Genomic DNA, 25,666 nt, shown 5'->3' with positions numbered 1-25,666 from the left:
CAGCTGAAGGACAGGAGGAAAGAGCAGTAGGAAAAACGTGCCAAGGAATCCCCTTCACAGCCTGCCATGAAAATCTGCTAAATACCTGACCTGTGCTCACAGTTTTCATTGTCTTGATCCTTGGCACAAAGAAGATTAAGGACAGAAGAACCCCCACTGGCTTGGGTAACAGCTACCGGGGCTCAGCAGATAGTGGAGCCTTCGGGACACACTGAGGAGTAGCCTCTCCAGAGTCCCTCAATCGCACCCACTGCTGCCCGTCTGTTCCTGGGGGGTTTGAGGAAACAAGAAACAAAAGATTGTAAAGGAATTAAGATTTCGTTAGGCATATGTCCCTCCAGTCATGGGAGCGAGGACCTCCTGTCTTAACCGGAGGTCTTCTGGAATCTGAGAATGAGCCGCGTGAGCTTTCTGCTGTGTTCGTTTTTCGCTGTCCCGGTTTCTAACACACTGGGCTTCTTGTCACTTCCCCTGCGCTGGGTTTTCTTGGTGTTCTGCTTCTACTGTGGGAGCTTCACAGAGTTGGGCTCCTGTTGTGCTTGGCCCCCTCCTTGTGGGGGCCGCGCCGAGGTTGTTTCAGCCAGGTTAAATCCGAGTCACGGCACCATACATGTCAGGCAAATGTAGTCTCCTCGGTTCTGTCTTGTCTCAACAAAAATTTGAAGCGAGGGACATTAAAACCCCCGACACGTCACAGCTCTTGGATAGATAGTGTTATAGCTCTTGGGTCTCAAACAGACCTTGTTATAGCTCTTAGACAGATCAGTGTTACAGCTCTGTGTTACAGCTCAGTTTTATTTAGAAAAGAGCAAGAAAATACATCCTCAAGGGGTGAGGGCATGCCAACCCAAAGACATGAAGAGAGAGAGAGAGACATAAAAACAGAGAGTGTGCCCGTGGGAAGAAAAGACAGACCTGGCCCTTTGGCTCCTCTTTTTATATGTTTTTTCCTCACCTCCCTGGGTCTGCCCTATGTAAATTGGGCTAGCCAGGAGTGCTGTTTGTTCTACCTGAGGTCCTCACTCCCGTCCTCGGACCTTCCTTTGACCTATTGTGTGGGCTTTTCCCTTCCTTGTCTTTTAGCCACCGCCATTTTGGACTCCTGTTTCCTATTCAAACTACCTAACACATTTCTTTTTCTCTGGGATGGTTTTGTTTGCTTCCTCCTGTACAATACTATGGACCTCTGTACATAGTTCTTCAGCCACAATCTTCACTAGATCTAATCCTGTGAGTCTATTTGTCACTTCCACTGCATATTCATAGGGAGTTCGATTTAGTCATACCTGGCTGGCCTAGAGGTTTTCCCCACTTGCCCCTTATTCCCCACCCCCCACTTATTTCTGAGAGAGTAACAGGCAAGAAGGCCAGGGGTCTCCAAACGGAGGAAACAGGCTGCAAGTGTCAGACCTTTTTTCTCCTCTCTCTTAAGCGGCAGGAGGAAACAAACTAGCGTTATATTTTTTCCCCTTCTCTACACAAATTTAAAAAGAGGTTTCTCTTAAAACACTGTGTTGCCATAACGACACCTGGTTCCACCTGAACTTAACTTTTCTCAAATCTTGAGCTAACCAACACATTTTCTTATGGAAATGTTTGTCTTAAACTATGCTAATGTACTATACATTTACCCTAGACTCTGTCTTCAAGTCAGTTCTGCCTGAGAGCTCAAATTTAGGCTCAGAACTGACTTGACAAACCAGTATGTTATCCTCATACATTGTTCTCCTAATCTATGTAAATGAAACTATTTGTATAGTAATCTGCCTTTCTTAAAGATTCCAGTCAATCATTTTATGGCCTGAGATGACTCACTTAGTGCCAGCATTATCTGAAAATGCATCTTGTGGATGAGGGGCCTGGTGCCATTCTCTGAGTTTTGAGACATTTCTTTCTTTTATAAACAGACTGCTAGGTGGCTCAGACGGTAAAGCATCTGCCTGCATGCGGGAGACTCGGGTTCGATTCCTGGGTCAGGAAGATCCCCTGGAGAAGTAAATGGCAATCCACTCCAGCACTCTTGCCTGGAAAATCCTATGGACGGAGGAGCCTGATAGGCTACAGTCCATGGGGTTGCAAAGAATCGGACACGACTGAGAGACTTCACTTTCACTTTCAGTAACTATATAACATCCAGCTAAAGACTAGCAGGGGGGCACTCTTTCTGCCCCCTTCTGATGTCTATTTCAGAAGCTTTCTCTATCCCTTTTATACTTTAATAAAACTTTATTACACAAAAGCTCTGAGCAACCAAGCCTCGTCTCTGGCCCCGGATTGAATTCTTCTCCTCCGGAGGCCAAGAATCCTGGCGTCTTTCATGGTTCAGCAACAATCTTTCATTCCCCTTAGTATAAGCATGAATTTGCTATGAGAAGCTGCTGGTCTGAGCCACAGACAGTTTCAGGTCTTGTTTTTGCTGACTGTGTATAGGTTCTCCATCTTGGGCTACAAAGAATGTAATCAACTTGATTTTGGTATTGACCACTTGGTGATGTCCATGTGGAAAGTCATCTCTTGTGCTGTTGAAAATGGGTATTTGCTATGATCATTACATTCTCTCGGCAGAATTCAGTTAGACTTTGCCATGCCTTATTTTTTCCCCCAAGGTCAAACTTGCCTGTTGCTCCAGGTTATCTCTTCACTTTCCACTTCTGCATTCCAAGCCCTAAAGATGAATAAAACATCTGTTTTAGGTGTTAGTTTTGGGCGGTCTTCTAGGTCTTCATCAGTTCAGTTCAGTTCAGTTTAGTCGCTCAGTCGTGTCTGACTCTTTGCGACCCCATGAATTGCAGCACGCCAGGCCTCCCTGTCCATCACCAACTCCCGGACTTCACTCAGACTCACGTGCATCGAGTCAGTGATGCCATCCTGCCATCTCATCCTCTGTCGTCCCCTTCTCCTCCTGCCCCCAATCCCTCCCAGCATCAGAGTCTTTTCCAATGAGTCAACTCTTCGCATGAGGTGGCCGAAGTACTGGAGTTTCAGCCTTAGCATCATTCCTTCCAAGGAACACCCAGGGCTGATCTCCTTCAGAATGGACTGGTTGGCTCTCCTTGCAGTCCAAGGGACTCTCAAGAGTCTTCTCCAATACCACAGTTCAAAAGCATCAATTCTTCGGTGCTCAGCCTTCTTCACAGTCCAACTCTCACATCCATACATGACCACTGGAAAATCCATAACCTTGACTAGACGGACCTTTGTTGGCAAAGTAATGTCTCTGCTTTTGAACATGCTATCTAGGTTGGTCATAACTTTCCTTCCAAGGAATAAGCATCTTTTAATTTCATGGCTGCAATCACCATCTGCAGTGATTTTGGAGCCCCCAAAAATAAAGTCTGACGCTGTTTCCACTGTTTCCCCATCTATTTCCCGTGAAGAGATGGGACTGGATGCCATGATCTTCGTTTTCTGAATGTTGAGCTTTAAGCCAACTTTTTCACTCTCCACTTTCACTTTCATCAAGAGGCTTTTGAGTTCCTCTTCACTTTCTGCCATAAGGGTGGTGTCATCTGCATATCTGAGGTTATTGATATTTCTCCCGGCAATCTTGATTCCAGCTTGTGCTTCTTCCAGTCCAGCATTTCTCATGATATACTCTGCATATAAGTTAAATAAGCAGGGTGACAATAGACAGCCTTGACGTACTCCTTTTCCTATTTGGAATCAGTCTGTTGTTCCATGTCCAGTTCTAACTGTTGCTTCCTGCCTGCATACAGATTTCTCAAGAGGCAGGTCAGGTGGTCTGGTATTCCCATCTCTTTCAGAATTTTCCACAGTTTATTGTGATCCACACAGTCAAAGGCTTTGGCATAGTCAATAAAGCAGAAATAGATGTTTTTCTGGAACTCTCTTGCTTTTTCAAAAATCCAGCAGATGTTGGCAATTTGATCTCTGGTGACTCTGCCTTTTCTAAAACCAGCTTGAACATCAGGAAATTCATGGTTCACATATTGCTGAAGGCTGGCTTGGAGAATTTTGAGCATTACTTTACTAGCATGTGAGATGAGTGCAATTGTGCGGTGGTTTGAGCATTCTTTGTCATTGTCTTTCTTTGGGATTGGAATGAAAACTGACCTTTTCCAGTCCTGTGGCCACTGCTGAGTTTTCCAAATGTGCTGGCGTATTGAGTGCAGCACTTTCACAGCATCATCTTTCAGGATTTGAAATAGCTCAACTGGAATTCCATCACCTCCACTAGCTTTGTTCATAGTGATGCTTTCTAAGGCCCACTTGACTTCACATTCCAGGATGTCTGGCTCTAGGTCAATGATCACACCATCATGATTATCTGGGTCGTGAAGATCTTTTTTGTACAGTTCTTCTGTGTATTCTTGCCACCTCTTCTTAATATCTTCTGCTTCTGTTAGGTCCATACCATTTCTGTCCTTTATCGAGCCCATCTTTGCATGAAATGTTCCCTTGGTATCTCTAATTTTCTTGAAGAGATCTCTAGTCTTTCCCATTCTGTTGTTTTCCTCTATTTCTTTGCATTGATCGCTGAGGAAGGCTTTCTTATCTCTTCTTGCTATTCTTTGGAACTCTGCATTCAGATACTTATATCTTTCCTTTTCTCCTTTGATTTTGGCTTCTCTTCTTTTCACAGCTATTTGTAAGGCCTCCCCAGACAGCCATTTTGCTTTTTTGCATTTGTTTTCCATGGGGATGGTCTTGATCCCTGTCTCCTGTACAGTGTCACGAACCTCATTCCATAGTTCATCAGGCACTCTATCTATCAGATCTAGGCCCTTAAATCTATTTCTCACTTCCACTGTATAATCATAAGGGATTTGATTTAGGTCATACCTGAATGGTCTAGTGGTTTTCCCTACTTTCTTCAATTTCAGTCTGAATTTGGCAATAAGGAGTTCATGATCTGAGCCACAGTCAGCTCCCAGTCTTGTTTTTGTTGACTGTATAGAGCTTCTCCATCTTTGGCTGCAAAGAATATAATCAATCTGATTTCGGTGTTGACCATCTGGTGATGTCCATGTGTAGAGTCTTCTCTTGTGTTGTTGGAAGAGGGTGCTTGCTATGACCAGTGCATTTTCTTGGCAAAACTCTATTAGTCTTTGCCCTGCTTCATTCCATATTCCAAGGCCAAATTTGCCTGTTACTCCAGGTGTTTCTTGACTTCCTACTTTTGCATTCTGAGGAGATACCCCTCATCCAAGGTAAGGAGCAGTGGCTGCACTTTGCTGGAGCAGCCGTGAAGAGATACCCCACGCCCAAGGTAAGAGAAACCCAAGAAGATGGTAGGTGTTGCAAGAGGGCATCAGAGGGCAGACACACTGAAACCATACTCACAGAAAACTAGTCAATCTAATCACACTAGGACCACAGTCTTGCCTAACTCAATGAAACTAAGCCATGCCCGTGGGGCAACCCAAGATGGGTGGGTCATGGTGGAGTGATCTGACAGAATGTGGTCCACTGGAGAAGGGAATGGCAAACCACTTCAGTATTCTTGCCTTGAGAACCCCATGAACAGTATGAAAAGGCAAAATGATAGGATACTGAAAGAGGAACTCCCCAGGTCAGTAGGTGCCCAATATGCTACTGGAGATCAGTGGAGAAATAATTCCAGAAAGAATGAAGGGATGGAGCCAAAGCAAAAACAATACACAGCTGTGGATGTGACTGGGGATAGAAGCAAGGTCCGATGCTGTAAAGAGCAATATTGCATAGGAACCTGGAATGTCAGGACCATGAATCAAGGCAAATTGTAAGTGGTCAAACAAGAGATGGCAAGAGTGAATTTTGACATTCTAGGAATCAGCAGACTCAAATGGACTGGAATGGGTGAATTTAACTCAGATGACCATTATATCTACTATTGCGGGCAGGAATCCCTCAAAAGAAATGGAGTAGCCATCATGGTCAACAAAAGAGTCCTAAATGCAGTACTTGGATGCAGTCTCAAAAATGACAGAATGATCTCTGTTCGTTTCCAAGGCAAACCATTCAATATCACAGTAATCCAAGTCTATGCCCCAACCAGCAATGCTGAAGAAGCTGAAGTTGAACAGTTCAGATATAATCCCTTGAATCTATTTGTCACTTCTACTGTATAATCATAAGGGATTTGATTTAGGTCATACCAGAATGGTTTAGAGGTGTCCCTCCTTTCTTCAATTTAAGTCTGAATTTTGCAATAAGGAGTTCATGATCTGAGTCACAGTCAGCTCCCGGAATTGTTTTTGCTGACTGTATAGGGCTTCTCCATCTTTGGCTGCAAAGAATATAATCAATCTGATTTCCACTCTGATTACACAAGAATTATCTCGAGTCTGAAGTGTCTCAGGGCAGGAGGAGGGGATGGAATTTTTAGAGAACCATTGCCTGAAACCTTCCCCCACCCCCGCCACACCCCGCTGGTAAAAACACAATAATAAGCACTTGCCTGAGTTGTCTCAAAATAGGAGTTCCCTGTAAGATGTATGTTACTGAGAAGCTACTGCCAAAATCTAACTGGAGACTTCTGTGGGGCCAGAAGGAGGTGGGTGAGGCCAGCCTATACTATGTCCTGCCAACCTCCCAGAAACTCTCCCGCTGGAAACCATCTTGCCTGAGAGATGTGTGCACCACCAGGAAGGGCCTCAGAGCACACCTGGGCACAAGAAAGATGACTGACCAAGGACGACCTGGAAAGCTAAGCCCACCGATACCCAACCCGAGACTGGGCTGACCACAGGGCGGAGTGGTTCTCCTGGGCTCCCCTGACTCTGCTGCCCGCCTCCCGGCCCCCCTTCCCCACCAAGGCCTTGGCCTTGTGTCTCACTGCATGTGTGTCCTCAGATAATTGGTTCCCCAGGGTTACACAAGAGCCCAGGCTTGGACCCCAGAAGGTGCCCCCGCCCCAGCCTGGGGAATAGCTGAACCCACTCTAAATCCTATCCCACACCCATCAGAACCAAGTCCTAGTAAGTAACAGCATCCGTCTGACCCCCATGCCATCTGAGGCCCTGCAGTCATTGCCTCCCTGCCCCTGAATCCTCTGTGGCTCTTCTGTCTGCTCACGTCAGCCCTTCCTGTGTCTCCAGTCACACGTCCATGATGGGCACAGCAGCCCATAGGACAGGCCAGAACGGGTGGGGCGCTGGGCCTGGCTGGGGGATGAGGGGCTCCAGGGGGCACAGGCAGGTCACACTGAGGCCCAGGCGGCCCCTGTGGCTCTCCTCCAGCTCCTCCAGGTTCTGAGCTGGCGGGGGCTTCTCCTCTCCGCCCTTGGCAGCTCTCAGGTCTGCTGTTCCCGTGTCTCCAGACTCCTGTGGACCCCGAAGGATTGGTGATCCCCGTCATCCTCCCACCCGAGTGGACCCCTTTCTCTCTGGAGATTCTGTCAGTGCTGACCCCCCCCACCACGCCCATCCTGCAGGGAGCTCCCACCCCTGCCTTTTGACTCTGCCACCCAGAGGAAGATACCGAAGTCCCGCCCCCGCCGTGTCAGAGCATGTTCCTGAATGGGACCAGGACTTCCCCTCCCTGTTCCCTGTGCCTCAACCTAGGCACCTCTCCTGGCTCCACCCACGCATCACAGGACCATCCCTCCAAGTCTGGCAGTTTCCCGTTAGCTCACCCGTCCTGGGAGTGTCAGCAGCTCCTACAGCTCACCCGCCCAGCCTGCCGACTGCTGAGATGTGGGCACCAAATCATGGTGGGTTCTCAGATACTCAGGATGCCACAGCCGAGATCCAGGCCATCGCTGACCAGGTAGGGCTGCTGCGGACAGAAGGGGTCCCGGGACCACGGTGGTCAGCAGTCATCACCTCTGGGACAGAGGCACTGCACCCTAGCACATCCCATTCTCTCTTGAGAAGAGAGAAGGGGCAGAGGAGTTGGAGGGGAGGCAAGGTGACAGTTGGGGAAAAGCACATGGAGAGCAAAGGGCACAGCGTGGGGGAGGTCATCAAGAGTGAGTCAGGGGCCCAGGCCTCCGAGACTCAGGCTGTTATTTTAGCACTTTTGTGTAGGTTTGAAACGCTCTCCAGTGAAACGTTTAGCAACTGAAAGTAGCTGGGTCAAGTAGGCAGAGCCTGGATCAGACCCTGGGCAGCGGTCCAGCCCCTTTTCCAGGAAAACTCTTGCACCCAAGGGTCATGTGGGGTTGGGGCCTGTCCCTCTGTCCTCACAAGGGAGACAAGTTCAGGGCCTGGGGTGGGGTATCGAGTTCTGATGAGAAGAGGAAACCTAGGTAGGTCCCTTATCTTTCCTGCCCACTGCCGCCCCCCTCCCCGCTCCACTGCTGCCTCCTACATCCCAGGACGTGCTCTGCCGCGTCCTCGATCCTACCTTTGGGACCATCTGACAGCAGTCATGGAAGGGGTGAGTCAGTCTTGTGAGACCTTAGACACTGAGGGATCTGGGGGACAGCCAGTGAGAGCCAGGCAGAGGGTGTTCCCTGTTCTCCCCCTCCATGGCCACTCAGCCCAGCCCTCCCTTCCTCTTCCTGGGCCTCCAGGCCTGAGAATCCCCGCTGGCCACATGAGCTTTGAGTGAGGGTGAGCCGCCTCGGGAGACGAGGGTTTCTGTCTTAGGGGCTGCACTTGGGGTCCATCCCTTGAGAGTCACCTATCAGTGCACCGTCCTCACTGCCCTGGGAGCGAGGTGGCCACCTGTGTGCTGGGTGGGCTCTGTGAGGGGCAGGGGCACCATCTGGGGGCCTTTTGTACTGAAGCTTCCCTGAACAGATAAGGAGAAGTGAGGCCAGAGACAGACCTGTACCCACCACATCCAGCCATCCTTGCACAGAGCAGGGCTCTCCTGCTTCCACTCCTGAGACACACACAGAGAGATGGTTTCATCCCAGGCCCCCGGGAGGGTCTGTGGGCATCACTCACCCCCAGGGTGGGTAAACGGTCTGAGGGTCAGTTCCCTACAGCTCCGTGAAGAAGGGCTGCACAGCTGAGTGTTGAGACAAGGGTGGGCACTGGCCCAGGGGGACACACCCACACTGAGCACCCTGAGAGCCGTGGCAGCCTCATGGAAGAGCAGGTGGCCCACCTTCTCACTACCTGACCCTCCCTCCTCCTGTCCTTTCCCCCACCTAATCACCAGAGTGCCCCTCCCTGCAGGCCCTTGCCAGGTGACTCACTGGCTTGCATAATGGTGATGCCCTTGGCTCCCCAAGCAGCAGGCATTTGGGCTTCACCAAGCTCCTCTGACACCCAGAACTGGTTTGGGGACTTCAGCTCAGTGAGCGCCTGTGGCTGCTGAGCACTCAGAAACCAGATTAGATCTTAAAGTCAAGACAAAGCAATCTGCTCTCCCTTCCTCCATAACAAAGCTCAGTTCCCTAAAGGCCAAGACCCTAGAAAACCTGACTGATCCAAGGGTATCATTAACGTCTGACACCAAAGATCAGAAACAGCCTCTGCCAAAAGGCCCTGCATCCTAGTCCAGTTCAGTTCAGTTCAGTCCAGTTCAGTTCAGTCCTAGGGAGACCATCTAAAAAGGCAGCAAAGGACTACCCTGGTGGCCCAGGGGAGAAGAATGCACATGCCAGTGCAGGGGACCTGGGATCCATCCTTGGTCCAGGATGATACCACATAGGGATAAGCAAGTAAGCCTGAGTGCCACAATTCTCGAGCCCGAGCTCTAGAGCCAGGGAGCCGAGACTACTGAAGACCCCATGCCTAGAGCCTGTGCTCTCAACAGAAGCCCCCACTCTTTGAAACTGGAGAAAAAAAAAAAAGAAACTGGAGAAAGCTGGCATGCAGCCTCAAAGACCTAAGGCAGCCAAAAAAAAAAAAAAGAATAAGCAACTAAAAGTTAACAATGGAAAACCCAGAGTTATGGCACGTTTAAAAAATAAAAACTAAAAATAAATAAAAATTTAAAGTAGAAAAGCATTCTTTTAAAACTGTCTGCAGAAGAAACTGAGATTCTTAAGAGAACCCTGGAAAAGGAAATGACAACCCATTCCAGTATTCTTGCCTGGAGAATTCCATGAACAGAGGAGCCAGGCAGGCTCCATGGGGTCGCAAAGAGTCCGACACCACTGAGCGACTAACATTGTCACTTTCACTTTTTTTTTTTTTCAAGAGAATTAAGGCACCTCTATAAGATCAAACCAGTCAATCCTAAAGGAAATCAACCCTGAATATTCACTGGAAGGACTGATGATGGAGCTGAAGCTCCAGTCCATTGGCCACCTGCCAAAGAAGAGCTGATTCATCAGAAAAGAGCCTGATGCTGGGAAAAATCGAGGGCAGGAGGAGAAGGCATCAGCAGAGTATGAGATCGTTAGATAGCATCACTGACTCAACGGAGATGAATTTGAGCAAACTCTGGGAGACTGGAGAACAGAGGAGCCTGGCGTGCCACAATCCATGGGGTCACAAAGAGTCAGACATGACTTAGCAATTGAACATTAACAACAGAAGATGGAAGATTGAATTTTTAATAAATATTTATTTATTTTACTTTGGCTGTGCCACGTAGTTACTTGCAGCAAGTGGCTCTTCCTTGCAGCATGTAGGATACCGTTCACTGACCAGGAATCGAACTCGGGCCCCTTGCATTGTTGTTATTGAGTCTTACCCACTAGACCACTGAGGAAGTCCCTGGAAAATGATATTTAATGTTCGATTTAGTTTAATTCTTTAAAATATTTTAATTTTCACTTTTAAAAGAGTAACTGAAAAATGGTATGTGTGTACTCTTTCAAAAGAACTAAGTAAAAAGAAAAACAGGGTGTGAACTTATACACATTGTCTTGATGGTGAAAATATAAAATTCCCATCCTTGAAAAAGAAAAGAGAAATGATACAGAGAACATTTTTCTGTCCTTTATCATCAGAGTCGACAGTTGAGTGTGTCTGCTCAGCTGTGAAGGGCAGATGAGGTGTAGAAACTGTGCGGTGCCCAGGCATGAGAGTTCAGGGGTGACGTCTAATACAGGTGAGCTCACCTGTCTCTCCCATCCCCCCTTCCCCAGGTGAAGTCCCAGCTGGAGGAGAAGGAGAACAAGAAGTTCCCGGTGTTCAAGGCTGTGAAATTCAGGAGCCAGGTAGTTGCCGGGATGAACTACTTGATCAAGGTGAGGTGTCAGCCTCTTGGGAGAGTCTGGCTGAAGTGGGAGCTCGCAGGTGCCCAGGGCAGGAGTGCTCAGCAGGGTCCTGTGGCAGCCCTCAGCTTCAGGGGTTTGGTGGCTGTCTAAAATGAGCATGCGTGTGCAAGCATGTGTGTGTGCATGTGTGTGTGTGCACATGTGTGCTGCGGCTGCCTTGAAGGAGAGGACCTAGCCTCTCGGGTGACCAAGGGCTCTGCTGGAGTGAGTGTGGGGGAGGGGTGCTGGCTGGGCACTGAGGGCGTCCCTTGCACTTGAAGGAGGAGGGTGGGAATGTCCTCAGCCCAGTCTCTGGGGACACAAAGGGACGCAGCCTCCGGGCATCCAGGGCCTTCCTGCCAGTCCAGCCAAGTCCAGCAGAGCAGGGGGACTTGGGATCAGAGGCCCCACCTGCTCCTCACTGGACTCTCCTTTCAGGTTCAAGTGGACGAGGACAACTTCGTGCACATCCGAGTGTTTCAAAGCCTCCCACACGAGAACAAGCCCGTGGCCTTGACCAGCTACCAGACCAACAAAGGCAAGCACGATGAGCTGACCTACTTCTAGGCCCAATTTTGCAGAGTCTGTCGCCCATGTGGGTCTCTCCTCTGCAGACCTGTCTGGAACCAGACGCGGTGCCCCTCGGGGTGGGGTGGTGTCCCTGTTCCCTGCTTTCGCTGTGTTCATTTTTTTCTCCCAATCCATGATTTTAACTAAATTTCTTTCGAAGGGGGCTTGTGTTATCTTTAAATAAACAGGTGTTTTCTGTTTTCACAAATTGTCTCTGTTGGGGTTTTTTTCTTCATCTGAAGCTATAATCACAGTAGAGAAGTGTCAGCAGGTGACAGGTGTCCTGGGTGGAGCCCCCACTGGGCCTCCTGCCGCTTGAGCCCCCTTCCCTGAGGAGCCAAGGAGGGGAGAGGGTGGCCCAGGTGCCAGTGGGCAGGTGGTACACCCAGGATTCCGGAAACATGTGCTCTAACCACAGCTCCACAGGCTGTCATGGTGACTCTGTGTCGTGTCTCCAGGTCTCAGAACCCCCCACCCCATCGTGTACAGTAAGAAGGGGTGAGAAAATCTGACCCTAGAACTTTTAGTTCTAGATGGACTGAGATACATTCACGCATTTCTGCTTGGGTAGAGATGCACAGATGTGTGCAGGGAGGCTGTGACCCGCAGGGCCCGCTGAGTGCCATGTCCTGCGAGTCCGGCTCCAACTACCCACTGACTGCCCGGGGTATGCGCTGGGTCTGTCTCAAGGCTTCCTGGTTTCAGCAGCTGGTTACTACCGTTAGTGAAGTCAGTCCAGTGGTGTGTTTGCCATGTGTGTGCGTTCGTGTGCAGTAGAATGGAAAAGTGCACCCTGCGTTGTAAGACTCAACGCTGGGGACAGTTCCGTGTGGCTCAGGGTCCAGGTGGACAGCCTGTTCCTGTGGGCGGAGTCTGCCCCCTTCCTGTCTCCACTTCGTCTCTGGGGCAGGTGGTGGTCTGTGTCAGGCCTGCTGCTGATGGATCGGAGGTGCAGGTCATGAGGGCTGAATGCAGAGCAGATAAACAGTCCTTGGGGAGCAAACAGATCTGAGAGAGCAGGAGAAGGAGACTCAGTCAGGAGCTGTGGGTGTCCTGCCCTATCCTGAGCTCTAGGACAGAAAACTTGCACCTTGGGCTCTTGGTCTGGTGAAACAGAAGCCAGCGAGCACATTTGCATTGACTTGAAGATCAGCTGTATTTCCACCTGGAAACTTTCAGTGAAGGGGGACAGGATGGGGGATGCTGTGTAGGTGCCTGGACAGGGCCGACAGCCCACATCTCATAGCAGGGAGCACGGAGCACAGGGACGGAGGCAGGTGTGACCACCGGGTTCAGACAGAGGGTCCCCCAGGTGTGTCCAGGGGGTGATCAGGTTTTGATACCAGTGGAGGTGGTGGTTGCCAACCATTGTGAATGCACTAAACACGCTGAAGTGTACACTGTCAAATGGTAAACAGACTTCCCTGCCAGTCCACAGGCTCAGACTCCACACTTCTACTGTAGGGAGCACAGGTTTGATCCCTGGTCAGGGAACTAAGTTCCCACATGTCACACAGGGCTGCCAAAACTAAGTCAGTTAAATTTTTTTTCAAAAGAGGGAAACTACTTTAAAAAATAAATAAAATAAAAAGAATAAATACAATGGTAAAGTGTATGTTGTTTGAGAAATAAATACAGTGGTAAAGTGTATGTTGTGTGAATCACATCTCGGTAAGAAATTGACTAAAATGCCAACAGGACACCAGAGGCAGTCTGGGGCAGGGTGGCAGAGGGTTTCAGGGACTGCTGAGGGGTGCTCTCTCATTGCCCCCAGACCCAGTGTCCCCACCAGCCGTGGGTGCTGACCTAGTGGACACCCCTGCTCTCTGGCCCCCAGCACCTGCTTCAGGGACCCCCAGGGACACCTGGGCCCTGCCTGATCCAAGGATATCCTCTCCAGCCAGTCTCTCACTCAGCCCCAGCCCCTAACGGTCCCCCACCGGGAAAAGAATCTGCCCGGTCCCTCTCTGCACACGTGCAAAGGGCCCCTCAGGTCACCCACCCTGAGTAGCCTGTTTCCCGGACCAGACTGAGGTTTGTGCACTGGGGAGACACAGACACAGTGGCCCTCCCCACTCCCACCAGCCAGCACCCCAGTTCTCAAGCTCTCCAGACAGGGAGGAGCCCCTCTGGGTGGGCAGGCACCTTCCCCTTGCCCACCCCATCCTCTCTCAGCAGCCCTTGGGGGCTTCTTCCTCCCCTGTGCCCAGAATTTTGGGGCAATGCTTGGAGGTTCTGCCGCCCGGGTCCCCAGACTGCTGAGTGGCCAGCCCCTGTGTGATGTGGAGGCTGTGTCCCTGCTGCGGGTGGGTGGAGGGGAGTGTGGGACCCTCCAGGCTCAGCTCAGAGAGAGCAGCCCACGGGCACAAGCTCTCTGAGTGCCTTGGGAACGCAGGGTCTCCACCGACAGATGAGGTCCAGCAGGTGTGGCTGGTGGGGTTTGTGCCCTGCAGACAGCTGTGGCCATGGCCATCTGTCTCATCCAGCTGGAGTGTCCAGGGGGCCCTAAGCGAGGGGCTCCAGGGCTTTAGAGCTTCCTGCTTCTCAATCACCCCCACGGCACAACCTGGTCAGGAGTCTTGTCTGGGCACAGCCGTGATGGACTCTGCCGAGCTGAGTGTTTGTATGCCAGACCCCCTACTGGCAGGGGCAAGAGTGGACAGCAGGGCAACCGGGACCCCTCTCTAAGGAAGCTTATGATGTCGTGGGTGACCAGACACTGATAGCTTCCCACCTAGATCTGACCTCCCCACCTGCCCTGAGGAAAGGGGGACTGTATAATTGGGACACATGAAAACCCACACTTCCCAGACTCCTTTGCAGCAGGCGTGGTCACACCTGGTGAGTCCCAGCAGGCGGGACTCAGGCACAGCCTGATCAAGGGCCAGAGTATGCAGGGCCAGAATCTGCAGCAGCTGGCGTGGTTTCCCAGAACTCCTCTCCCAGGAAGCTCTGTGTGACCACAGGGACCGGCATGTAGGTCCACTGGGGTAGGGGGAGGTCCTGAGGGCCAACTAGAGGACATGGCTCCTCAGGAGCCTGGTGCCTGCCCTGGCGAGGCGGGTGGGGAGGAGCGGAATTGCTGGGCCCCTTTGGTGGAACCTGACCACGTCTGCCCTCCTTCTCCTCACTCTTCCCCATGGGGATGTCCCCCTTTGCCGCCTTTAAGGATAAACCATCAAGGAGCACACACGGGAAGGGCTGCCTGGTGGCTGGCCTGGCCAGGCCCTCAGGCTTCACGTGGCCCTGAGCACTCGGAGGAGGACGAGTTGCAGCCCCACCCAGTACACAGCTGTCTGTGGATATGGTGGCCTCCTGGCCATCGAGCAGGTAGGCCTGACAGGGTCTCTGCGATGAGGGCAGGATGGGCTTTTCCAGGGGAAGCAGGCCAGGGGCTCAGACATGACTTACGCCCCCAGGAGCCCAGGCCAGGCCTAGGCCAGGGCACTGCTGGGTGACCCATCAGCAGCCAGCTCAGCAGTCCCGGGCACTGTTTGCCCCAGAAGGTCTTTGTTTGGATGGGGGGGGGGGGGGCGGGCAGCCAGAGATTTAAGGGGGTGAAGCTTGGGGGATGAGCAGTCTGGCCACCTCCCTGGGTGGAGAGGCACAGCTTCTAACCGGACTGGAGTGCTGTGGGAGGGAAGGGGGGAACTCAGCCAATTGTGTGGGTCGGAGTAAGCCTGAGACCTGAAGGGCAGAGGGGCTGAGACCTGGCAGGGCTAGCCCTGGGGGCCCTGGAGGACGTGGTCAGGTTTGAGCCGCATACCTGGCCGTGAGGTGGGGAGGCTGGGCTGCAGCCCTGACCCCTTTGCTTTGGGCCAGTGGCCAATCTGTGTGTTTCAGGGAGCCTCTCAGCAGAGCTGGGACCTTGGCTTATAGAGGCAGCTCTCCAGTTCCCATCTGTGTCTTCTCATGGGCTTCTTTCCTGAGTCTGAGGTCTTAGGGCCCCCATCCCAGGGTGATCTCATTTAACTGAACTGTATCTGCAAAGACCCTATTTCCAAATAAGGCTGCATTCACAGCCAGGGCAGGGGGCTGGGGCAGGGGGCAGCAGTTAGGATAGACACTCTGGGGACACAATTCGACCCACAACTAAAGTCACAGATGGCCCACATCAGCAGATGTTCTTCTGTTGTAGCTAACGCACTGCACCCAGCCCTGTCTCCCATCCCAAGACTCCCACCCACCTGGTGTTCCCCATGTCTGCTGGCACCCAGGAGCTGGTCCTGTGCTCCCAGGGTGTGTAGGGCCTTCCTAGCAGCCCAGGCTGTGCTTCCTTCTCCACTTGGCTGAAACCTGCCTGGTCACAGGCCTGGAGCAAAGGAGGCAGTGGAGGCCCACCCGAAAGAAACAAGCGTCAGCATCTGCCTCAGGTGTGTGACTGTTGCTTGGTCTCCAGATGAGGGAGCTGAGTTTCCACAAAGGCAAGGGTAGTGGTCTGCTGCAGCATGGAGCATCCGGATGAATTAGGCATTGGGTTCAAAATCCTCAGGTGCATCCTTCAAGCATCCCTATCCCAGGCTTCGAGGCCCTCTCCTCCCCTATGAGGACCCTACTTTCAATGCACTGGGCTTCCCAGGTGGCTCAGTGGTAAAGAACCTGCCTGCCAATGCAGGATATGTGGGAGATGCAGATTCAGTTCCTGGGTCAGGAAGATCCCCTGGCAAAGGAAACAACAACCCACTCCCGTATTCTTGCCTGGAGAATCCCATGGACAGAGGAGCCTGGTGGGCTATAGTCCATGGGGTTGCAGAGTCAGACATGACTGAGTGACTTAACATCAACTTTCCACGCTATCCAACAACAATCGACTTCCCATGCAACCCACAGTCTGTTTCCAGGGCTGCCAGGCGCATCACTCGTCTGCCTCCTCACGTGTCTGCTTCCCTCAGCATCTCGTCAGGACACCAGGTACCAGATTGAGCCCCACCCTGCTGCAGTGTGACCTCATCTTAACTAGTTCATCTGCAAAGACCATGTTTCCAAATGTCACACTCTGAGGTTCTGGCGGACCTTTTTGGAGGACACCATTGATCTGGGGGAGACAGCTATCAAAGCTAAACTTAAACATCCTTTTCAGGGTTGCTACCTTCATAACAAGACCCTGAATTTTCATTCAAAGAGGGCAAACTGAAATGTGAATTGATCTCTGTGAAACTTTTAGGAAGGAAGGGGGGCGAGGGATGGATGGAGGGAGGGAAAAGTGCCTTCTCTCCTCTCCCTCTCCTCCCTCTCCCCCCACTCCAAGGTCACACACAAGGGCCACACCCCAGGGAAAGCAGACCAACAAGACAGAAGGGGCCGGGGCCAGCCTTGTGCTGGCTAAGACCCTGCTGCAAGGGCCAGTCTGAGTCTGCACCTCATGGGGAATTTATTCAATGCTGTAATTTAGGCAGAATTTCAGACAGGATGAGACTGTGTGGCTATGATCCCAGAAGCCCTGGGAAAGCTCCCTGCAATGCACGCCCTAGCGCCTGAATCCTATGGATGTACCCTACACAGCAAAAGGGACTTTGCAGATGCATCTTAAAATGAGGAGTTGGTCTTGGAGTAGCCAGCTGGGCCCAGCGTCATCACAGGGTCTCCATGAGAGGGAGGCAGGAAGGTTAGTGTGAGGGAGACTGAAGAGGCTATGCTGCTGGCTCTGAAGGTGGAGAAGGAGCCATGAGCCAAGGGGCGCAGGTCCCTCTAGAAAGATGGAAAAGGCAAGTTAGAGATTCTCTCTGGATCCCCAAGGAACCAGAGCCACCCACCCATTTTCAGACATCTGACCTCCAGGCTGTGAAAGGGTAAATCTGCGTTACTGTAAGCCCCTCGATTGGTAGGAATGTGTTACAGCAGCCATGGGATCGGTGTCCCAGCCTCAAGGGCCACACTGGACTGGTAGAAGGGGATTTGAGAGGTGGAGTCAGAAGTGCTTCAGACAAGACCTCGCATCCTTGCCCACCTTCTCCCTGCCCATCCGATGGAGCCTGGTGCTGCCTGGAAATGACCCTCGGACTTATTTGCAAAGGTGTCAGTAGATGGCAGGGAGAGCAGGGACGGCCGGGTTCACAAGACCAGTGTGCTGCCACCAACGAGACATGAAGGGAGCTGCAAGGAGCGTGAGGCTTGGTCAGTGACCAAAGCTGCTCCTCAGAATCAGGCAGGCGGGGTCAGAAAAGGGACCTGCACTCTCTGATCCCCAGCCCAATTCTGGGGGAAGCCCAAGGGCCTGGAGCCCACTGCCTGGAGCATCCAAACAAGCCCTGCCCCCACTTCCCGGGCAGAAAACAGAGAGGAGAAAACAGAGGGTTAGATGGATAGGACGTCTGGCCACAGGGGAATGAAGCTCCTCTGGGAAAAAGAAACCACACTTCAACAGCATCACCATGAAAATATTTATTTGTGATAATCATAAGTCAGTAAGACCAGAACAGACAGACACAGCCTCGACAGCGCTGCAAGGGGTTTATGTTTAAAACACATCCACAGGCGCACAGTAGGTGGGGCTGGCAAGTAGAGCACAGGGCTAGTGAAACCGTCGCCGGAACTGCAGGGAGCCCCTCTGGTCCCAAGGTTGTATCATTTCCCCCAGATTCTGGAAGGACAAGGTCGGCACCAACTGGCCCGAGTCAGAGCCTCAGTCCTCCTGCGGGTCCAGGTTTGTAACCGTTATGGGAAATCCCAAGTGAAATTCTAGAAGTATGCAGCTTTGAAGCCAAAAACATTCAACACGCCACCCACACACGCCTTATCCTTCAGGGGCTGCGTGAAGTAAGAATTCACTTCCACCTCCCCAGCATCAACACTGACGCCTCCCATTACCAAGACAATGGTCCCAGGTATTATGCAGAAACGCACACATTGCCCCATCCCCTCTTCACTCTCTGGGGCGCACTGGGGGCACTGCCGCCAGGCTCATCCATTCCCTTCGTCTGTCCCTCCTCCATCCTGGTCACGACCCACACTCACCTTCCTTGTGCCAGAAGCTGGGGGCTGGGTGAGAAAGCAACAGTGGTCCCGAACCCGCTGACCCAGCTCTGTATCCTTGGCTGCATGAGGACCAAGACCCCTGTCTGGGGGACTCCTGAGCAAAGGGCCCGAGGGCGGCGTGCCCCGTTTGCCTGATCATGCTGGGCGGAGGGCGGCTCTCCCAGGACTGCGCTGCCCCCGGCCAGGCTGAGTGGCCCATGGCATGTCCTTCCAAGCATGTTTCCTGCTGCAGAAAATTGGGCTGCTGAGGGGCCAGGAGCGTCCTTCACTGCAACCCTGGAGCTTGGGGCCCCTCCCTGAGCACAGGGCTCTGCTCGGCTCTGACAGTGGTGAGCTTTAAAAACGCCTGTTTATTCTGCCAGGAGTTAAAAAGAAAATTCTTAAAAGAACTTTCCGTTCATATAAAGTTTTAAAATATTCTCTAAGCCAGACCTAAAATCACTTGCCAAATGACCAAACGAACACACCCTGTTGTGAGCAAAGACCTCTAGTAAAAGGCAGGAATGTAGCTTGTAAGACAACGTTTCTTGATCGGTGTCTTTGCACATTAAGAACAAGACGTCTTGCACCAAGAATGAACTGCAGGAGTCCAGGGGAAGACAGGAGCTAAGGAGAGCTCAAGGTTTTAGGAACTGAGACCCTGGGCCATGTGGCAGACTCACTCAGGGCCCCCTCCCCATGCAGCGAACAGACTACAAACCCCGGTTCCAATCGCCAGACAGGAGAGCCCCTGAAGAAACATCCCTAGAAAGGTGGCAGCTGTGTTGCATCACGGGGTGGGGGTGCGGGTGGGGTGGGGTGGTGCACAGCAGGGCCTGTGCCCTCACTGCCCCCTGCTGGCAGAGACCGGAAGCAAGGCAGGACTCAAACCACAGTGTTAAGTCGCTTTAGTAGTGACTCTGTGCGACCCCATGGACTGTAACCCACCAGGCTCCTCTCTCCATGGGATTCTCCAGGCAAGAACACTGGAGTGGGTTGCCAAGCCCTTCTCTAGGGGATCTTCCCGACCCAGGGATCAAACCTGCGTCTCTTACGTCTCCTGCACTGGCAGGCAGGCTTTTTACCACTAGCACCACCTGGGAAGCCCTCCGAAAACAACAGAGCTGTCTACAAAAGCAGGCTCCTGCTCAGGATGCTCATGGCTGCAGAAGCAGACACTGACTCAGGCATGGCAGCTCTGCACAAGGCTGCAAGGCCACACGTGTGCAGGCACTCGATCCCTGCTTGGTGCGGGACCAGCCTGACTGGCTCTCATGGGCAGATCTGGAGAACATTGCAGGAGGGGGGCGGATTCTTCTGGGGAGAAGACATGCATCCTGACCAAGCAGGCCCAAGTTCAAGGCTTCCTGGCCTTGAGCCATAGATCTGGGCTCCCAGAGGGAGAAGGCCCGCCTTCCCGAGGGCCAGGGGTCCCTGAGTGCCCCCTGGCACATCCACCTGCCACCTCCCTCAGTAGACACGGGAGTCAGCTCTCCAGGGAGTCAGGATGCAGACAGCTACTTGGGGTGATGAGAAGGGAAGCCCCCACCAGCTGGGCAGCGGGAGGTGGTGTGGACCCGAAATGGGTGGGCCTGGGATCTCAGAACTGAGTCTGGGGGCCACACGGCTGCCACCCAGACTCAGAAAGCCAGGACCATGTGGCAGCGGCCCTGCTGCTGCTCCTCAACACACTCTGCTCCTCAACACACTCCCCTCCTTCTGGCCCAGGCAGGTGCTGAGGGGTCCTGAGCAGACCCCTCCCTGCCCCAGAGGGAGACCTGAGACCAGGCGGGCAGCCAGGGCGGGTTATTCTGGCATGGAGCACAGCCCAGTTCTGTGGTCACAGGCACTGTGATTCACAGATATGGGCCCCGCTGCCCCAGGCAGGTGGTCCCGAGAGGGCATGTGCACAGTGAGGCCCAGGGGCCTCCAGACAGAACAGTGTCCCCTCCTCCATGCCGTGAACTGACGCGCGAACAGGAGGTCCGGGCAATGAGAAGGTCAGGAGCCCCAAGACAGGCTCAGCCACTGCGAAATTAAACACACTCTGAAGACTGGGTCTGACAAATTTAAGGATAACAGAGCATTGTTTTCCACAATCGCCGACACTTCTCACAAAAACAGCACAGGCGAGCCTGGCTGCCTCTGCAGGACTTGGCACTGATTCAAGGCTGAAGAAGAAGGACCATGTTTTGTAATCTGTCTCTAAGGTCTCCAGGAGAAGGTTTGAAATCTACACCCTGGGAATAAGCAAGCTATTCAGGGCCAATATAGCTCTCATCTTAAATTACTATTTTTTGTTACTCAACTATATAGAAAGTAAAAAAAATAAAAAGGTTTATTCTAACTTGGACCCAAACTGTATCAGAACCCACTGCCGCCGGGCACGGGTAAGTTCTGGATGGGAAATTCTGAGGAGACAGCCAGGACGTCTGCTGTGGTCACGACAGATGGACTAGGTCCCCAGGGAAAGGAGCCTGTGATACACAGGTTCAGCAACATCACGACAGACAAAGAGCGCACTTTGCTTGCGTGGGGAGGTTGGAGGTGGTTCTCACAGAAGCTAAGGGTCTCTCTGTGGGTCCCAAGCACCCCAGACACTCCCGGGAGCCCCAGTTTCCTTCTCCTAGTGCCCCAGCCTCTCCTCACAGCTGTGGCTTCATGGTTCAAGGAGACAGAAGAGCTCACGGTTTTACCGGTGGAACAGTTCTGATCTGTGTATGATACTGAGAATTAAGAGCTAAACCCACAGTGGGGGCCAGGACCAAGAAGCACACTGTCCACCAAGTGCATTCTTCTTTAACTTCACAGTGCACACAAAACAAGCTGCTACCCCCAACACCATGTTTTCAGGGGGGGTGGTTTACCATCTTGTTGAGATAATCAAGTTTCTTGCTTACAAGTGTAAGTCATCTTACACGTGCTCTCCCTAAGTTTTTTTTTTTAAAAAAACAGGAAACAGAAAGAAAGAAAAAAAAAAGATTTCCCACAGGCTGGCGGTGCGGCCATCTCCGAGCTCTAGTTGGCATTGACCGTCTTTTCCATGAAAGGCTTCGTGAAGGCCAGAGCCCTGTGGGACTATGGTGGGTCCCTGGCTGCCCTACTCGGGGGCTGTCCCCCGCCAGGTCTTTCTGCTCCTCCTAGGCCAGCGGGCCTCGCAGGGACCAGGAACCAGGACAAGGACACATGCCCTGACCCACTGGCCACTGCAGGGAGCTGAGAACCCTGACCCTGTACACAGAACTAATGCCCGAGTTACAACATTCAGAACATGAGTGTAGTGGGGGAGAAAGACGAGAAGGGGTGCACAGAGTCCAGGGGAGACCAGCCTGCCTTCATCCAGGGGCATCTTCAACACAGGGAAGAAGGCGGCCCTGAGGCGGTGAGCATCCTGGAGACACAGGCCCAACCTCAGGAGGGGTCCTGCCTGCGGGGCCAGGGCTGCCCTAGGACAGCCTGCTTCCCCAGGGATGCCCACCTGGTCCCCGACATCCTGTAGTCTCCCTGCTTCCCTCCAGGCTGTGGGCTTCCGAGAGATGCAAACCCCGCAGGCCCCAGAGTCGGGGGTGGGCTCTAAGCATGGGGACACCCTGCCAGGATCCATGCTGGGGGAGGGTCCTCAAAGTTCTGGGTGGGAGCTGGGGAGGTCACCCAAGCAACGGACAACGGGACTGATGTCAGGGCTTCGCCCCACCCACGGTGGGGAGGGGTGGAGCTGCGCCTTGCTTCCTGGCACCTGGCGGGCACAGGACAGAGCAGCAGGGGAGCGGAGGCAGGGGGACAAGAGAACTGGGGGTGGGGTTGCACACACCAGCGGGGGGCGGCACAGGAGCCCACCTTCGCCTTCTGGATACATCTGTCACCAGCAGTGGGTGGCAAGTGCACAGCATGTGACTGACTGGCTCGACCGTAAGGAGCCTGAAGACCCACAGGCGCCCTCAGCCACACACCAGCCTCCGTCCCGTGGGGGTGCCTAGGGACGCTGAGTTACACGGCTGGCCCCCTCCCTGAAACACGAGAGATGTGCAGATTTCCGGGGTCTTGGGAAGGTCCCCGCCAAAGTGACTATGCAGCGTTTGTGCGTCTGAGCTTCAGGAACTCGTTCATATCAAGAACAGAAGCGGAGACCCTGAAACCCCCAGGGGCTGCCCTGCAGCAAAGCAAGACGCAGAAGGTTCTGAACGGGGAACACAGAAGGTGAGCTCAGAGCAAGGATAAAGACATTTACATCATTTTTTGGACATAAACACTAACCCCTGACTCGCTGCGAGAGGCGGACACTGTGGGTCTCCCTGGGCCCCACGCTCAGGAAAGGGACATGCCATGTGCCCCAAGCCAGCCCGGGGCCCGGAGACCTAACACGGAGCTGGTTTTCCAGGAACCTTGGGGGAGGAGAGCTGGGGGTCCCAAATTACAAATCTCTGTGATCACTTTGTTATTTTTAAAAAGCACGACTGGCACATTTTCACAATTAAGACCAGTGGATGCTGGACACTCACGAAAGAAAACAAATACCAAATTTCAGTCACACCTCTAAGGCAGACATTTTTCACAAGGTCGGAAATGGAGACACCTAACACTGGGCGTGACGGAGGCGGGTCCACGCGGCTCTCACAGCACCGTGGCCTGGACGACGATCTCGGGGCTCTCGATGTCCTTCTTGCTCTGCACCATCCTCAGCTCCAGCTGGGCGGGGCTGGGTTTCACTCCTTCCCCAGACTTGGCTGCAGGACAAGCAGAGCATTGACGACAGGGCCAGGGCCGGGGGGAGAGTCATTCCGAATTTCTCTCTTCCTTCCCTTTGCCTTTGGGGTGAGCCCCAACGCTCATCCCTGAGTGTCCATCTCTGCAGGGATGGACATGCTGCTCCACCGTGCTGCCCCTCCCCAGCCCTGACGGCCCCGGCCAGGGCGACAGCGGGAGCCTCAGCCCTGCATGACGCCGCCCCACACCTTTGCCTGCCCGCCCGCCTGCCAGCCAGGTCTACCTTTTGCACACTTGATGGTCCGCTGCAGAACGTGGTGCATGGCTGACACGGTCTTCTCACAGGCTACCTGCAGGGAGGGGAGGACACTGAGCCCCGCCCACACGGGGTGCTCTGCCCCCAACCCCCATGCTGCCCGAATGGACATGGCCCACCAACAGGGCGCTGGCTCCACGATCACATGCTCCCCCCACCAGGAGAGCCGAGCAGAGGGAACTGTGCGCTGAACAGACCACAGGCAACCGTCAGGACTGCCTGGCACATAGTAGGTGCCTAATAAGCACTTCAGGAATGAATCTGTTATAGAGGACATACACAGGAAAGAGCTCCTGCCCCCAGGCTGGCCAGAGTCCCTGCGTGCTGGCCTTTCAAAGTTAAAGACAGGGTTCAGCAGTGCCGGGTAGGCAAGCGGACTCCCTCCCCGACACTGGGATCTGGGCTGAGCTGAATGCAGGCTTGGCAGAGGGTGGCCCCATGAGGCCTCGGTCTAGGCATCGGGCTTCCAGCGGGCCGTGAAGCAGGTCTGAGCTCACCCTCTGCCCTCCAGGGAGGAAGGAGGAAGAGAAACGGAAGAATGTTGGCTTGGAGTCACAGCACTCACCCAAGCCTTGCAGGTGATGGGAAGGGCCCTGTCCCACTCTGCATTTCACAACAGCAAGCGGGTCACCCAGCCATGCTGACCACCGGGGAGGGTGCACACATGCCCCCAGTGAAGGAGGGCAGTGCAGAGGGAGGTCAAAAGACACAGTTGTGTCGCCTCTGCCTGACCACGCAGCACACAGTAAAGACGCCATTCCCCAGGTTACCAACCCAGTCTTGTAATTGCTCGCCTGGCCAGCACACAGGGGCGCTGCAGACATTTACACACTAAGTTGGGGGAGGGACAGACAGGGGACATTCCGTAGGAAGAGATGGGTCTCCAGCAGGTCTGACCGCAGGGACTGCGTTCTGGGATGCCCTGCCCCTGGATTTCCCTCCCCAGGATGCTTTTGGACCTTGAGTTGCTGAGGCCACAGCTCCCGTGTCCCCATGAAGCCCGAGATTTCACTGGGTTCAGGACCTCCCATGAGTTGGCCCGGCCAACTCCAGCATCTTAACGTGCTGTCCCCTTTGTGTCCCACTGACCTTGAGGTTGTTGGGGTGCTTGTGTGTCCACGCCAAGAGCATGGCAGCAAAGAGGTCCCCGGTGCCCACGAAGACGGCGTCCACCTTGTGCATCTCCATGCGGATACGCTGCGTCACCACAGAGCCGTCGGGAGCCCCTGGGGGGAAGAGTCCAGCATCTGGGGCCCCCGATCCTCGGCCGGCAGAGGCCCCGCAGTATGGCCTGGGAACTGGCCAGCCCTCCCCTGCACAGTGTCGGGGGCTCAGCCCGCCTGGATCCCCACGCTCCCCAGTGACCGCCCATCCCAAGTGAGAAAGTGAGGGACTGGGGCCCCAGAGGGCTACACAGTCAGAGCAGCCTGTGGGGGACAGTGCGCAGCCTGAGGACGAGGGGCCAGCACAGGCCAGGCTGGTGCAGCAGGAGCCGCAGGAGATCTAGAGTTGTAGGGACCACGTGAACTGGCTGAAGTGGGGGTGCGTGTGCAGGCGTGTGTGCATGTGCGTCTATGAGTGTAAGTATCCTTTTGCACAGACAGAAAGCCACGCATGTGGGACTGCTCTCTGGGCCAGTGAGGTGACCCCAGGCTTCTGTCGTTTTACGCTGTGGCAGCTGCATAATTAAAATACTGACACGGCAGAGTGTGAGATGAACTCCCAGTGATGTCAACACCAGGACCAGCTCCGAGGTCAGGTGGGGTGAGGGTGGGGAGACGCCTGGTTTCCCTAGCAGCTGCGCTCCAGCTGGCTGGTCCCCGTGACCCTGGAGTCTGTAAGAGAGGACGCTATCCAATACTGTGCTGCCAGCTTGGCAATGGACACGGAGCACTGTGTGGTGACCCTGGGGGAGCAGTCAGCACCCCATGCTCACTGGATCCCAATTCACAGAAACCTCTCCTGATTCTGTTTCCAATCTGGTCTTGGGAGAAGAAAGGTGTTGGGAAAAGAAAGCTGGCCACTGCCAAGTCAGGCAGGATTTTCTTCCCACTGAACCCAACCTCGGAAGCCTC

General features: G+C 53.4%; 2 protein-coding genes across 2 annotated transcripts in view; one reads left to right on the top strand and one right to left on the bottom strand.

Annotated features, from left to right (window-relative positions):
• Positions 1-7,523: 7,523 nt before the first annotated feature.
• On the top strand, positions 7,524-11,825 carry LOC102416020 (stefin-C). Its single transcript, XM_006060768.3, has 3 exons — positions 7,524-7,710; positions 10,937-11,038; positions 11,486-11,825. Exons 1-3 carry the CDS (start codon positions 7,636-7,638, stop codon positions 11,612-11,614), a joined length of 306 nt encoding a protein of 101 aa, XP_006060830.1. The 5' UTR covers positions 7,524-7,635; the 3' UTR covers positions 11,615-11,825.
• A 6,158-nt stretch (positions 11,826-17,983) lies between these two features.
• PDXK (pyridoxal kinase) overlaps positions 17,984-25,666 on the bottom strand; it is a 30,323-nt gene continuing 22,640 nt past the window's right edge. Inside the window, exons 9-11 of the mRNA XM_006060767.4 lie at positions 24,681-24,817; positions 23,559-23,625; positions 17,984-23,295 (exon numbers count right to left, since the gene is read on the bottom strand). Of these exons, the coding sequence (XP_006060829.1) occupies positions 23,183-23,295; positions 23,559-23,625; positions 24,681-24,817 (317 nt within the window). The 3' untranslated portion in view covers positions 17,984-23,182. The remainder of the gene's footprint in view (positions 23,296-23,558; positions 23,626-24,680; positions 24,818-25,666) is intronic.

The sequence above is a fragment of the Bubalus bubalis genome, chromosome 1 (assembly GCF_019923935.1).
Source record: "Bubalus bubalis isolate 160015118507 breed Murrah chromosome 1, NDDB_SH_1, whole genome shotgun sequence".
Lineage (NCBI taxonomy): Eukaryota > Metazoa > Chordata > Mammalia > Artiodactyla > Bovidae > Bubalus > Bubalus bubalis.
Note: the sequence above shows the minus strand (reverse complement) of the source record. Positions and strands in the feature narration are given on the sequence as shown.